Source organism: Oncorhynchus keta, unplaced genomic scaffold, assembly GCF_023373465.1.
Source record: "Oncorhynchus keta strain PuntledgeMale-10-30-2019 unplaced genomic scaffold, Oket_V2 Un_contig_6148_pilon_pilon, whole genome shotgun sequence".
NCBI lineage: Eukaryota > Metazoa > Chordata > Actinopteri > Salmoniformes > Salmonidae > Oncorhynchus > Oncorhynchus keta.
Window position 1 is genome coordinate 1 of NW_026288701.1, and position 15000 is coordinate 15000.

At 44.3% G+C, this 15000-nt stretch overlaps 1 protein-coding gene across 1 annotated transcript in view; it reads right to left on the reverse strand.

Annotated features, from left to right (window-relative positions):
* Positions 1–9018: 9018 nt before the first annotated feature.
* Positions 9019–15000, reverse strand: part of LOC118383366 (prominin-1-A-like) — a 75289-nt gene continuing 69307 nt past the window's right edge. The window contains exons 9-12 of the mRNA XM_052510806.1: positions 14086–14160; positions 13621–13684; positions 13013–13172; positions 9019–9100 (exon numbers count right to left, since the gene is read on the reverse strand). Coding sequence (XP_052366766.1) covers positions 9034–9100; positions 13013–13172; positions 13621–13684; positions 14086–14160 — 366 coding nt within the window. The 3' untranslated portion in view covers positions 9019–9033. The remainder of the gene's footprint in view (positions 9101–13012; positions 13173–13620; positions 13685–14085; positions 14161–15000) is intronic.

Consider the following 15000-nt stretch of genomic DNA (forward strand, 5'->3'; position numbering starts at 1 on the left):
GAACACAGCACGGCCACACAGCCTATCCACCTGTAATAGACACTGTTATATAGCATCACCGAACACAGCACGGCCACACAGCCTATCCACCTGTAATAAACACTGTTATATACATCACTGAACACAGCACGGCCACACAGCCTATCCACCTGTAATAAACACTGTTATATACATCACTGAGACACAGCACGCCACACAGCCTATCCACCTGTAATAAACACTGTTATATACATCACTGAACACAGCACGGCCCACAGCCTATCCACCTGTAATAAACACTGTTATATACATCACTGGACACAGCACGGCCACACAGCCTATCCACCTGTAATAGACACTGTTATATACATCACTGAACACAGCACGCCACACAGCCTATCCACCTGTAATAGACACTGTTATATACATCACTGAACACAGCACGGCCACACAGCCTATCCACCTGTAATAAAACACTGTTATATACATCACTGAACACAGCACGTCACTGGCCTATCCACTAATAATAAACACTGTTATATACATCACTGAACACAGCACGGCCACACAGCCTATCCACCTGTAATAAACACTGTTATATACATCACTGAACACAGCACGGCCACACAGCCTATCCACCTGTAATAAACACTGTTATATACATCACTGAACACAGCACGGCCACACAGCCTATCCACCTGTAATAAACACTGTTATATACATCACTGAACACAGCACGCCACACAGCCTATCCACCTGTAATAGACACTGTTATATACATCACTGAACACAGCACGGCCACACAGCCTATCCACCTGTAATAGACACTGTTATATACATCACTGAACACAGCACGGCCACACAGCCTATCCACCTGTAATAAACACTGTTATATACATCACTGAACACAGCACGGCCACACAGCCTATCCACCTGTAATAAACACTGTTATATACATCACTGAACACAGCACGGTCACACAGCCTATCCACCTGTAATAAACACTGTTATATACATCACTGAACACAGCACGGCCACACAGCCTATCCACCTGTAATAAACACTGTTATATACATCACTGAACACAGCACGGCCACACAGCCTATCCACCTGTAATAGACACTGTTATATACATCACTGAACACAGCACGGCCACACAGCCTATCCACCTGTAATAAACACTGTTATATACATCACTGAACACAGCACGGCCACACAGCCTATCCACCTGTAATAGACACTGTTATATACATCACTGAACACAGCACGGCCACACAGCCTATCCACCTGTAATAGACACTGTTATATACATCACTGAACACAGCACGGCCACACAGCCTATCCACCTGTAATAAACACTGTTATATACATCACTGAACACAGCACGGCCACACAGCCTATCCACCTGTAATAAACACTGTTATATACATCACTGAACACAGCACGGCCACACAGCCTATCCACCTGTAATAAACACTGTTATATACATCACTGAACACAGCACGGCCACACAGCCTATCCACCTGTAATAGACACTGTTATATACATCACTGAACACAGCACATCACTGGCCACACAGCCTATCCACCTGTAATAGACACTGTTATATACATCACTGAACACAGCACGGCCACACAGCCTATCCACCTGTAATAACACTGTTATATACATCACTGAACACAGCACGGCCACACAGCCTATCCACCTGTAATAAACACTGTTATATACATCACTGAACACAGCACGGCCACACAGCCTATCCACCTGTAATAAACACTGTTATATACATCACTGAACACAGCACGGCCACACAGCCTATCCACCTGTAATAAACACTGTTATATACATCACTGAACACAGCACGGCCACACAGCCTATCCACCTGTAATAGACACTGTTATATACATCACTGAACACAGCACGGCCACACAGCCTATCCACCTGTAATAAACACTGTTATATACATCACTGAACACAGCACGGCCACACAGCCTATCCACCTGTAATAGACACTGTTATATACATCACTGAACACAGCACGGCCACACAGCCTATCCACCTGTAATAAACACTGTTATATACATCACTGAACACAGCACGGCCACACAGCCTATCCACCTGTAATAAACACTGTTATATACATCACTGAACACAGCACGGCCACACAGCCTATCCACCTGTAATAGACACTGTTATATACATCACTGAACACAGCACGGCCACACAGCCTATCCACCTGTAATAAACACTGTTATATACATCACTGAACACAGCACGGCCACACAGCCTATCCACCTGTAATAAACACTGTTATATACATCACTGAACACAGCACGGCCACACAGCCTATCCACCTGTAATAGACACTGTTATATACATCACTGAACACAGCACGGCCACACAGCCTATCCACCTGTAATAAACACTGTTATATACATCACTGAACACAGCACGGCCACACAGCCTATCCACCTGTAATAAACACTGTTATATACATCACTGAACACAGCACGGCCACACAGCCTATCCAGTAATAAACACTGTTATATACATCACTGAACACAGCACGGCCACACAGCCTATCCACCTGTAATAAACACTGTTATATACATCACTGAACACAGCACGGCCACACAGCCTATCCACCTGTAATAAACACTGTTATATACATCACTGAACACAGCACGGCCACACAGCCTATCCACCTGTAATAGACACTGTTATATACATCACTGAACACAGCACGGCCACACAGCCTATCCACCTGTAATAAACACTGTTATATACATCACTGAACACAGCACGGCCACACAGCCTATCCACCTGTAATAGACACTGTTATATACATCACTGAACACAGCACGGCCACACAGCCTATCCACCTGTAATAGACACTGTTATATACATCACTGAACACAGGCCACACAGCCTATCCACCTGTAATAAACACTGTTATATACATCACTGAACACAGCACGGCCACACAGCCTATCCACCTGTAATAAACACTGTTATATACATCACTGAACACAGCACGGCCACACAGCCTATCCACCTGTAATAAACACTGTTATATACATCACTGAACACAGCACGGCCACACAGCCTATCCACCTGTAATAAACACTGTTATATACATCACTGAACACAGCACGGCCACACAGCCTATCCACCTGTAATAAACACTGTTATATACATCACTGAACACAGCACGGCCACACAGCCTATCCACCTGTAATAGACACTGTTATATACATCACTGAACACAGCACGGCCACACAGCCTATCCACCTGTAATAGACACTGTTATATACATCACTGAACACAGCACGGCCACACAGCCTATCCACCTGTAATAAACACTGTTATATACATCACTGAACACAGCACGGCCACACAGCCTATCCACCTGTAATAAACACTGTTATATACATCACTGAACACAGCACGGCCACACAGCCTATCCACCTGTAATAAACACTGTTATATACATCACTGAACACAGCACGGCCACACAGCCTATCCACCTGTAATAAACACTGTTATATACATCACTGAACACAGCACGGCCACACAGCCTATCCACCTGTAATAAACACTGTTATATACATCACTGAACACAGCACGGCCACACAGCCTATCCACCTGTAATAAACACTGTTATATACATCACTGAACACAGCACGGCCACACAGCCTATCCACCTGTAATAAACACTGTTATATACATCACTGAACACAGCACGGCCACACAGCCTATCCACCTGTAATAAACACTGTTATATACATCACTGAACACAGCACGGCCACACAGCCTATCCACCTGTAATAAACACTGTTATATACATCACTGAACACAGCACGGCCACACAGCCTATCCACCTGTAATAAACACTGTTATATACATCACTGAACACAGCACGGCCACACAGCCTATCCACCTGTAATAAACACTGTTATATACATCACTGAACACAGCACGGCCACACAGCCTATCCACCTGTAATAAACACTGTTATATACATCACTGAACACAGCACGGCCACACAGCCTATCCACCTGTAATAAACACTGTTATATACATCACTGAACACAGCACGGCCACACAGCCTATCCACCTGTAATAAACACTGTTATATACATCACTGAACACAGCACGGCCACACAGCCTATCCACCTGTAATAAACACTGTTATATACATCACTGAACACAGCACGGCCACACAGCCTATCCACCTGTAATAAACACTGTTATATACATCACTGAACACAGCACGGCCACACAGCCTATCCACCTGTAATAGACACTGTTATATACATCACTGAACACAGCACGGCCACACAGCCTATCCACCTGTAATAAACACTGTTATATACATCACTGAACACAGCACGGCCACACAGCCTATCCACCTGTAATAGACACTGTTATATACATCACTGAACACAGCACGGCCACACAGCCTATCCACCTGTAATAAACACTGTTATATACATCACTGAACACAGCACGGCCACACAGCCTATCCACCTGTAATAAACACTGTTATATACATCACTGAACACAGCACGGCCACACAGCCTATCCACCTGTAATAGACACTGTTATATACATCACTGAACACAGCACGGCCACACAGCCTATCCACCTGTAATAAAATAAACACTGTTATATACATCACTGAACACAGCACGGCCACACAGCCTATCCACCTGTAATAAACACTGTTATATACATCACTGAACACAGCACGGCCACACAGCCTATCCACCTGTAATAAACACTGTTATATACATCACTGAACATCAGCACGGCCACACAGCCTATCCACCTGTAATAAACACTGTTATATACATCACTGAACACAGCACGGCCACACAGCCTATCCACCTGTAATAAACACTGTTATATACATCACTGAACACAGCACGGCCACACAGCCTATCCACCTGTAATAAACACTGTTATATACATCACTGAACACAGCACGGCCACACAGCCTATCCACCTGTAATAAACACTGTTATATACATCACTGAACACAGCACGGCCACACAGCCTATCCACCTGTAATAAACACTGTTATATACATCACTGAACACAGCACGGCCACACAGCCTATCCACCTGTAATAAACACTGTTATATACATCACTGAACACAGCACGGCCACACAGCCTATCCACCTGTAATAAACACTGTTATATACATCACTGAACACAACACAGCACGGCCTGAACACAGCCTATCCACCTGTAATAAACACTGTTATATACATCACTGAACACAGCACGGCCACACAGCCTATCCACCTGTAATAAACACTGTTATATACATCACTGAACACAGCACGGCCACACAGCCTATCCACCTGTAATAAACACTGTTATATACATCACTGAACACAGCACGGCCACACAGCCTATCCACCTGTAATAAACACTGTTATATACATCACTGAACACAGCACGGCCACACAGCCTATCCACCTGTAATAAACACTGTTATATACATCACTGAACACAGCACGGCCACACAGCCTATCCACCTGTAATAAACACTGTTATATACATCACTGAACACAGCACGGCCACACAGCCTATCCACCTGTAATAAACACTGTTATATACATCACTGAACACAGCACGGCCACACAGCCTATCCACCTGTAATAAACACTGTTATATACATCACTGAACACAGCACGGCCACACAGCCTATCCACCTGTAATAAACACTGTTATATACATCACTGAACACAGCACGGCCACACAGCCTATCCACCTGTAATAAACACTGTTATATACATCACTGAACACAGCACGGCCACACAGCCTATCCACCTGTAATAAACACTGTTATATACATCACTGAACACAGCACGGCCACACAGCCTATCCACCTGTAATAAACACTGTTATATACATCACTGAACACAGCACGGCCACACAGCCTATCCACCTGTAATAAACACTGTTATATACATCACTGAACACAGCACGGCCACACAGCCTATCCACCTGTAATAAACACTGTTATATACATCACTGAACACAGCACGGCCACACAGCCTATCCACCTGTAATAAACACTGTTATATACATCACTGAACACAGCACGGCCACACAGCCTATCCACCTGTAATAAACACTGTTATATACATCACTGAACAACACAGCACACTGTTATATACATCACTGAACACCACACAGCCTATCCACCTGTAATAAACACTGTTATATACATCACTGAACACAGCACGGCCACACAGCCTATCCACCTGTAATAAACACTGTTATATACATCACTGAACACAGCACGGCCACACAGCCTATCCACCTGTAATAAACACTGTTATATACATCACTGAACACAGCACGGCCACACAGCCTATCCACCTGTAATAAACACTGTTATATACATCACTGAACACAGCACGGCCACACAGCCTATCCACCTGTAATAAACACTGTTATATACATCACTGAACACAGCACGGCCACACAGCCTATCCACCTGTAATAAACACTGTTATATACATCACTGAACACAGCACGGCCACACAGCCTATCCACCTGTAATAAACACTGTTATATACATCACTGAACACAGCACGGCCACACAGCCTATCCACCTGTAATAAACACTGTTATATACATCACTGAACACAGCACGGCCACACAGCCTATCCACCTGTAATAAACACTGTTATATACATCACTGAACACAGCACGGCCACACAGCCTATCCACCTGTAATAAACACTGTTATATACATCACTGAACACAGCAGCCACACAGCCTATCCACCTGTAATAAACACTGTTATATACATCACTGAACACAGCACGGCCACACAGCCTATCCACCTGTAATAAACACTGTTATATACATCACTGAACACAGCACGGCCACACAGCCTATCCACCTGTAATAAACACTGTTATATACATCACTGAACACAGCACGGCCACACAGCCTATCCACCTGTAATAAACACTGTTATATACATCACTGAACACAGCACGGCCACACAGCCTATCCACCTGTAATAAACACTGTTATATACATCACTGAACACAGCACGGCCACACAGCCTATCCACCTGTAATAGACACTGTTATATACATCACTGAACACAGCACATCTATCCACTGAACACACATCACTGAACACAGCACACAGCCTATCCACCTGTAATAAACACTGTTATATACATCACTGAACACAGCACGGCCACACAGCCTATCCACCTGTAATAAACACTGTTATATACATCACTGAACACAGCACGGCCACACAGCCTATCCACCTGTAATAAACACTGTTATATACATCACTGAACACAGCACGGCCACACAGCCTATCCACCTGTAATAAACACTGTTATATACATCACTGAACACAGCACGGCCACACAGCCTATCCACCTGTAATAAACACTGTTATATACATCACTGAACACAGCACGGCCACACAGCCTATCCACCTGTAATAAACACTGTTATATACATCACTGAACACAGCACGGCCACACAGCCTATCCACCTGTAATAAACACTGTTATATACATCACTGAACACAGCACGGCCACACAGCCTATCCACCTGTAATAAACACTGTTATATACATCACTGAACACAGCACGGCCACACAGCCTATCCACCTGTAATAAACACTGTTATATACATCACTGAACACAGCACGGCCACACAGCCTATCCACCTGTAATAAACACTGTTATATACATCACTGAACACAGCACGGCCACACAGCCTATCCACCTGTAATAAACACTGTTATATACATCACTGAACACAGCACGGCCACACAGCCTATCCATCACTGAACACAGCACGGCCACACAGCCTATCCACCTGTAATAAACACTGTTATATACATCACTGAACACAGCACGGCCACACAGCCTATCCACCTGTAATAAACACTGTTATATACATCACTGAACACAGCACGGCCACACAGCCTATCCACCTGTAATAAACACTGTTATATACATCACTGAACACAGCACGGCCACACAGCCTATCCACCTGTAATAAACACTGTTATATACATCACTGAACACAGCACGGCCACACAGCCTATCCACCTGTAATAAACACTGTTATATACATCACTGAACACAGCACGGCCACACAGCCTATCCACCTGTAATAAACACTGTTATATACATCACTGAACACAGCACGGCCACACAGCCTATCCACCTGTAATAAACACTGTTATATACATCACTGAACACAGCACGGCCACACAGCCTATCCACCTGTAATAAACACTGTTATATACATCACTGAACACAGCACGGCCACACAGCCTATCCACCTGTAATAAACACTGTTATATACATCACTGAACACAGCACGGCCACACAGCCTATCCACCTGTAATAAACACTGTTATATACATCACTGAACACAGCACGGCCACACAGCCTATCCACCTGTAATAAACACTGTTATATACATCACTGCCACACAGCCTATCCACCTGTAATAAACACTGTTATATACATCACTGAACACAGCACGGCCACACAGCCTATCCACCTGTAATAAACACTGTTATATACATCACTGAACACAGCACGGCCACACAGCCTATCCACCTGAACACACACACAGCCTATCCATAAAACACTGTTATATACATCACTGAACACAGCACGGCCACACAGCCTATCCACCTGTAATAAACACTGTTATATACATCACTGAACACAGCACGGCCACACAGCCTATCCACCTGTAATAAACACTGTTATATACATCACTGAACACAGCACGGCCACACAGCCTATCCACCTGTAATAAACACTGTTATATACATCACTGAACACAGCACGGCCACACAGCCTATCCACCTGTAATAAACACTGTTATATACATCACTGAACACAGCACGGCCACACAGCCTATCCACCTGTAATAAACACTGTTATATACATCACTGAACACAGCACGGCCACACAGCCTATCCACCTGTAATAAACACTGTTATATACATCACTGAACACAGCACGGCCACACAGCCTATCCACCTGTAATAAACACTGTTATATACACCACTGAACACAGCACGGCCAGACAGCCTATCCACCTGTAATAAACACTGTTATATACATCACCGAACACAGCACGGCCACACAGCCTATCCACCTGTAATAAACACTGTTATATACATCACTGAACACAGCACGGCCACACAGCCTATCCACCTGTAATAGACACTGTTATATACATCACTGAACACAGCACGGCCACACAGCCTATCCACCTGTAATAAACACTGTTATATACATCACTGAACACAGCACGGCCACACAGCCTATCCACCTGTAATAGACACTGTTATATACATCACTGAACACAGCACGGCCACACAGCCTATCCACCTGTAATAAACACTGTTATATACATCACTGAACACAGCACGGCCACACAGCCTATCCACCTGTAATAGACACTGTTATATACATCACTGAACACAGCACGGCCACACAGCCTATCCACCTGTAATAAACACTGTTATATACATCACTGAACACAACACAGACCTGTAGAAGTCCATCTAACCACACAGACCTGTAGAAGTCCATCTAACCACACAGACCTGTAGAAGTCCATCTAAACACACAGACCTGTAGAAGTCCATCTGTATTAACCACACAGACCTGTAGAAGTCCATCTAACCACACAGACCTGTAGAAGTCCATCTAACCACACAGACCTGTAGAAGTCCATCTGTATTAACCACACAGACCTGTAGAAGTCCATCTAACCACACAGACCTGTAGAAGTCCATCTGTATTTACCACACAGACCTGTAGAAGTACATCTGTATTAATCACACAGACCTGTAGAAGTCCATCTAACCACACAGACCTGTAGAAGTCCATCTAACCACACAGACCTGTAGAAGTCCATCTAACCACACAGACCTGTAGAAGTCCATCTAACCACACTGACCTGTAGAAGTACATCTGTATTAATCACACAGACCTGTAGAAGTCCATCTAACCACACAGACCTGTAGAAGTCCATCTAACCACACAGACATGTAGAAGTCCATCTAACCACACAGACCTGTAGAAGTCCATCTAATCGCACAGACCTGTAGAAGTCCATCTAACCACACAGACCTGTAGAAGTCCATCTAACCACACAGACCTGTAGAAGTCCATCTGTATTTACCACACAGACCTGTAGAAGTACATCTGTATTAATCACACAGACCTGTAGAAGTCCATCTAACCACACAGACCTGTAGAAGTCCATCTAACCACACAGACCTGTAGAAGTCCATCTAACCACACTGACCTGTAGAAGTCCATCTGTATTAACCACACAGACCTGTAGAAGTCCATCTAACCACACAGACCTGTAGAAGTCCATCTAACCACACAGACCTGTAGAAGTCCATCTAATCACACAGACCTGTAGAAGTCCATCTAACCACACAGACCTGTAGAAGTCCATCTAACCACACAGACCTGTAGAAGTCCATCTAACCACACAGACCTGTAGAAGTCCATCTAAACACACAGACCTGTAGAAGTCCATCTGTATTAACCACACAGACCTGTAGAAGTCCATCTAAACACACAGACCTGTAGAAGTCCATCTAACCACACAGACCTGTAGAAGTCCATCTAACCACACAGACCTGTAGAAGTCCATCTAAACACACAGACCTGTAGAAGTCCATCTGTATTAAACACACAGACCTGTAGAAGTCCATCTAATCACACAGACCTGTAGAAGTCCATCTAACCACACAGACCTGTAGAAGTCCATCTAACCACACAGACCTGTAGAAGTCCATCTAACCACACAGACCTGTAGAAGTCCATCTAACCACACAGACCTGTAGAAGTCCATCTAACCACACAGACCTGTAGAAGTCCATCTAACCACACAGACCTGTAGAAGTCCATCTAACCACACAGACCTGTAGAAGTCCATCTAACCACACAGACCTGTAGAAGTCCATCTAACCACACAGACCTGTAGAAGTCCATCTAACCACACAGACCTGTAGAAGTCCATCTAATCACACTGACCTGTAGAAGTACATCTGTATTAACCACACAGACCTGTAGAAGTCCATCTAATCACACAGACCTGTAGCAATCCATCTGTATTAACCACACAGACCTGTAGAAGTCCATCTAATCACACAGACCTGTAGAAGTCCATCTAACCACACAGACCTGTAGAAGTCCATCTAAACACACAGACCTGTAGAAGTCCATCTAAACACACAGACCTGTAGAAGTCCATCTAACCAGACAGACCTGTAGAAGTCCATCTAAACACACAGACCTGTAGAAGTCCATCTAAACACACAGACCTGTAGAAGTCCATCTAACCACACAGACCTGTAGAAGTCCATCTAACCGCACAGACCTGTAGAAGTCCATCTAACCACACAGACCTGTAGAAGTCCATCTAACCACACAGACCTGTAGAAGTCCATCTAACCACACAGACCTGTAGAAGTCCATCTAACCACACAGACCTGTAGAAGTCCATCTAACCACACAGACCTGTAGAAGTCCATCTAACCACACAGACCTGTAGAAGTCCATCTAACCACACAGACCTGTAGAAGTCCATCTAACCACACAGACCTGTAGAAGTCCATCTAACCACACAGACCTGTAGAAGTCCATCTAATCACACAGACCTGTAGAAGTCCATCTAACCACACAGACCTGTAGAAGTCCATCTAACCACACAGACCTGTAGAAGTCCATCTAACCACACAGACCTGTAGAAGTCCATCTGTATTAAACACACAGACCTGTAGAAGTCCATCTAAACACACAGACCTGTAGAAGTCCATCTAATCACACAGACCTGTAGAAGTCCATCTAACCACACAGACCTGTAGAAGTCCATCTAACCACACAGACCTGTAGAAGTCCATCTAACCACACAGACCTGTAGAAGTCCATCTAACCACACAGACCTGTAGAAGTCCATCTGTATTAAACACACAGACCTGTAGAAGTCCATCTAATCACACAGACCTGTAGAAGTCCATCTAACCACACAGACCTGTAGAAGTCCATCTAACCACACAGACCTGTACAAGTCCATCTAAACACACAGACCTGTAGAAGTCCATCTGTATTAACCACACAGACCTGTAGAAGTCCATCTAACCACACAGACCTGTAGAAGTCCATCTGTATTAAACACACAGACCTGTAGAAGTCCATCTAACCACACAGACCTGTAGAAGTCCATCTAATCACACAGACCTGTAGAAGTCCATCTAACCACACAGACCTGTAGAAGTCCATCTAAACACACAGACCTGTAGAAGTCCATCTGTATTAACCACACAGACCTGTAGAAGTCCATCTAACCACACTGACCTGTAGAAGTCCATCTAACCACACAGACCTGTAGAAGTCCATCTAATCACACAGACCTGTAGAAGTCCATCTAACCACACAGACCTGTAGAAGTCCATCTAACCACACAGACCTGTAGAAGTCCATCTAACCACACAGACCTGTAGAAGTCCATCTGTATTTACCACACAGACCTGTAGAAGTCCATCTAAACACACAGACCAGTAGAAGTCCATCTAATCACACAGACCTGTAGAAGTCCATCTGTATTTACCACACAGACCTGTAGAAGTCCATCTAAACACACAGACCTGTAGAAGTCCATCTAAACACACAGACCTGTAGAAGTCCATCTAACCACACAGACCTGTAGAAGTCCATCTAAACACACAGACCTGTAGAAGTCCATCTAACCACACAGACCTGTAGAAGTCCATCTAAACACACAGACCTGTAGAAGTCCATCTAACCACACAGACCTGTAGAAGTCCATCTAAACACACAGACCTGTAGAAGTCCATCTAACCACACAGACCTGTAGAAGTCCATCTAAACACACAGACCTGTAGAAGTCCATCTAAACACACAGACCTGTAGAAGTCCATCTAACCACACAGACCTGTAGAAGTCCATCTAACCACACAGACCTGTAGAAGTCCAGCTGGTCTATCTGAGGGTAGTAGGCCTCCATGTTCTTCTGGCCCTGACTCAGGAAGATGGTGAAGTTGGCCAGAGATGCTTCCACTGGGAACATCTTAGAGAAACCTATTATCTCTACTCCTATTTCATCCAGCATGGCCTTCACTCCTAGACAGAGGAGAGGAGAGAAGAGGACAGGAGAGGAGAGTTTAGAGAGGAGAGGAGATGAGGGGGTAGAAGAGGAGAGGAGAGGAGAGAGGAGAGGAGAGGAGAGGAGAGGAGAGGAGAGAGACAGATACACAGACATAGAGGGAGAGACGGACAGACAGACAGACAGACAGACAGACAGACAGACAGACAGACAGACGGGCAGACGGGCAGACAGACAGACAGACAGACAGACAGACAGACAGACAGACAGACAGACAGACGGGCAGACGGACGGACGGGCGGACGGGCAGACGGACAGACGGGCAGACGGGCAGACTTACTAGGCAGAGCTGTTGTGTAGAGGAGAGGGTTTCCCACAAATGCAGCGCAGGATGGAGAAGAAGAGATGATGAGGATGATGACCAAACACAACACACACACACACACACACACACACACAGCGTACCTGCTACTACATTCTTAGTCTGCTGTTGGACCAGTCTGGGGGTGTCATTGAAGGATGAATAACCCTGAAGAGGATAGGAGATGAGAGGAAGGAGAGGAGGGGAGAGAAGAGGAGAGGGTAGATGAGGGGAGAGAAGGAGAGGAGGGGAGAGAAGGAGAGGAGAGGATAGAGGAGGGGAAAGGAGGAGAGGAGAGGATAGAGGAGAGGAGAGAGGAGAGGATGGAGAGGTTGGAGAGGAGAGAGAATAGTATAGAAAATCTTTAGATAATATGATACATTATCCAACCTGACACACAGCAGTACATTGTTCAGGGACAGAGCAGCTGTAGGGGGGAGATATGATACATTACAACCCTCCATTTACCAGTCAGTGAGACCTGGGAATCAAACCGACAACCCCGTGGTTACTGCCCCCACCCCCACAGCCTACAGATATAGGATGAGATGGAGAGAGCTGAATGGTACCTTCTGTAAAATGTTGCTGAGGTCTGTCTTCAAGACAATCTCTAAACTGGCCAACTGGGGACTGACGTCTGGTAACTAGAGAGGGGATGGAAAGAGAGAGAGAGGGGATGGAAAGAGAGAGAGAGAGAGAGGGGATGGAAAGAGAGAGAGAGAAGGGATGGAAAGAGAGAGAGAGAGAGAGAGAGAGAGAGAGAGAGAGAGAGAGAGAGAGAGAGAGAGAGAGAGGAAGAGAGAGAGAGAGAGAGAGAGAGAGAGAGAGAGTTTAGTATGTTTAGTGTTTAGCAATTTGTAGTGTTGAGCATGTTTAGTGTTTAGCATGTTTAGTGTTTAGCATGTTTAGTGTTTAGCATGTTCAGTATTTAGCATGTTCAGTGTTTAGCATGTTTAGTGTTTAGCATGTTTAGTGTTTAGCATGTTTAGTGTTTAGCATGTTTATTAATTAGCATGTTTAGTGTTTAGCATGTTTAGTGTTTAGCATGTTTATTAATTAGCATGTTTAGTGTTTAGTATGTTTAGTGTTTAGCATGTTTATTAATTAGCATGTTTAGTGTTTAGCATGTTTAGTGTTTAGCAATTTGTAGTGTTTAGCATGTTTAGTGTTTAGCATGTTTAGTGTTTAGCATGTTCAGTATTTAGCATGTTTAGTGTTTAGCATGTTTAGTGTTTAGCATGTTTAGTGTTTAGCATGTTTAGTGTTTAGCATGTTTATTAATTAGCATGTTTAGTGTTTAGTATGTTTAGTGTTTAGCATGTTTATTAATTAGCATGTTTAGTGTTTAGTATGTTTAGTGTTTAGCATGTTTATTAATTAGCATGTTTAGTGTTTAGCATGTTTAGTGTTTAGCAATTTGTAGTGTTTAGCATGTTTAGTGTTTAGCATGTTTAGTGTTTAGCATGTTCAGTATTTAGCATGTT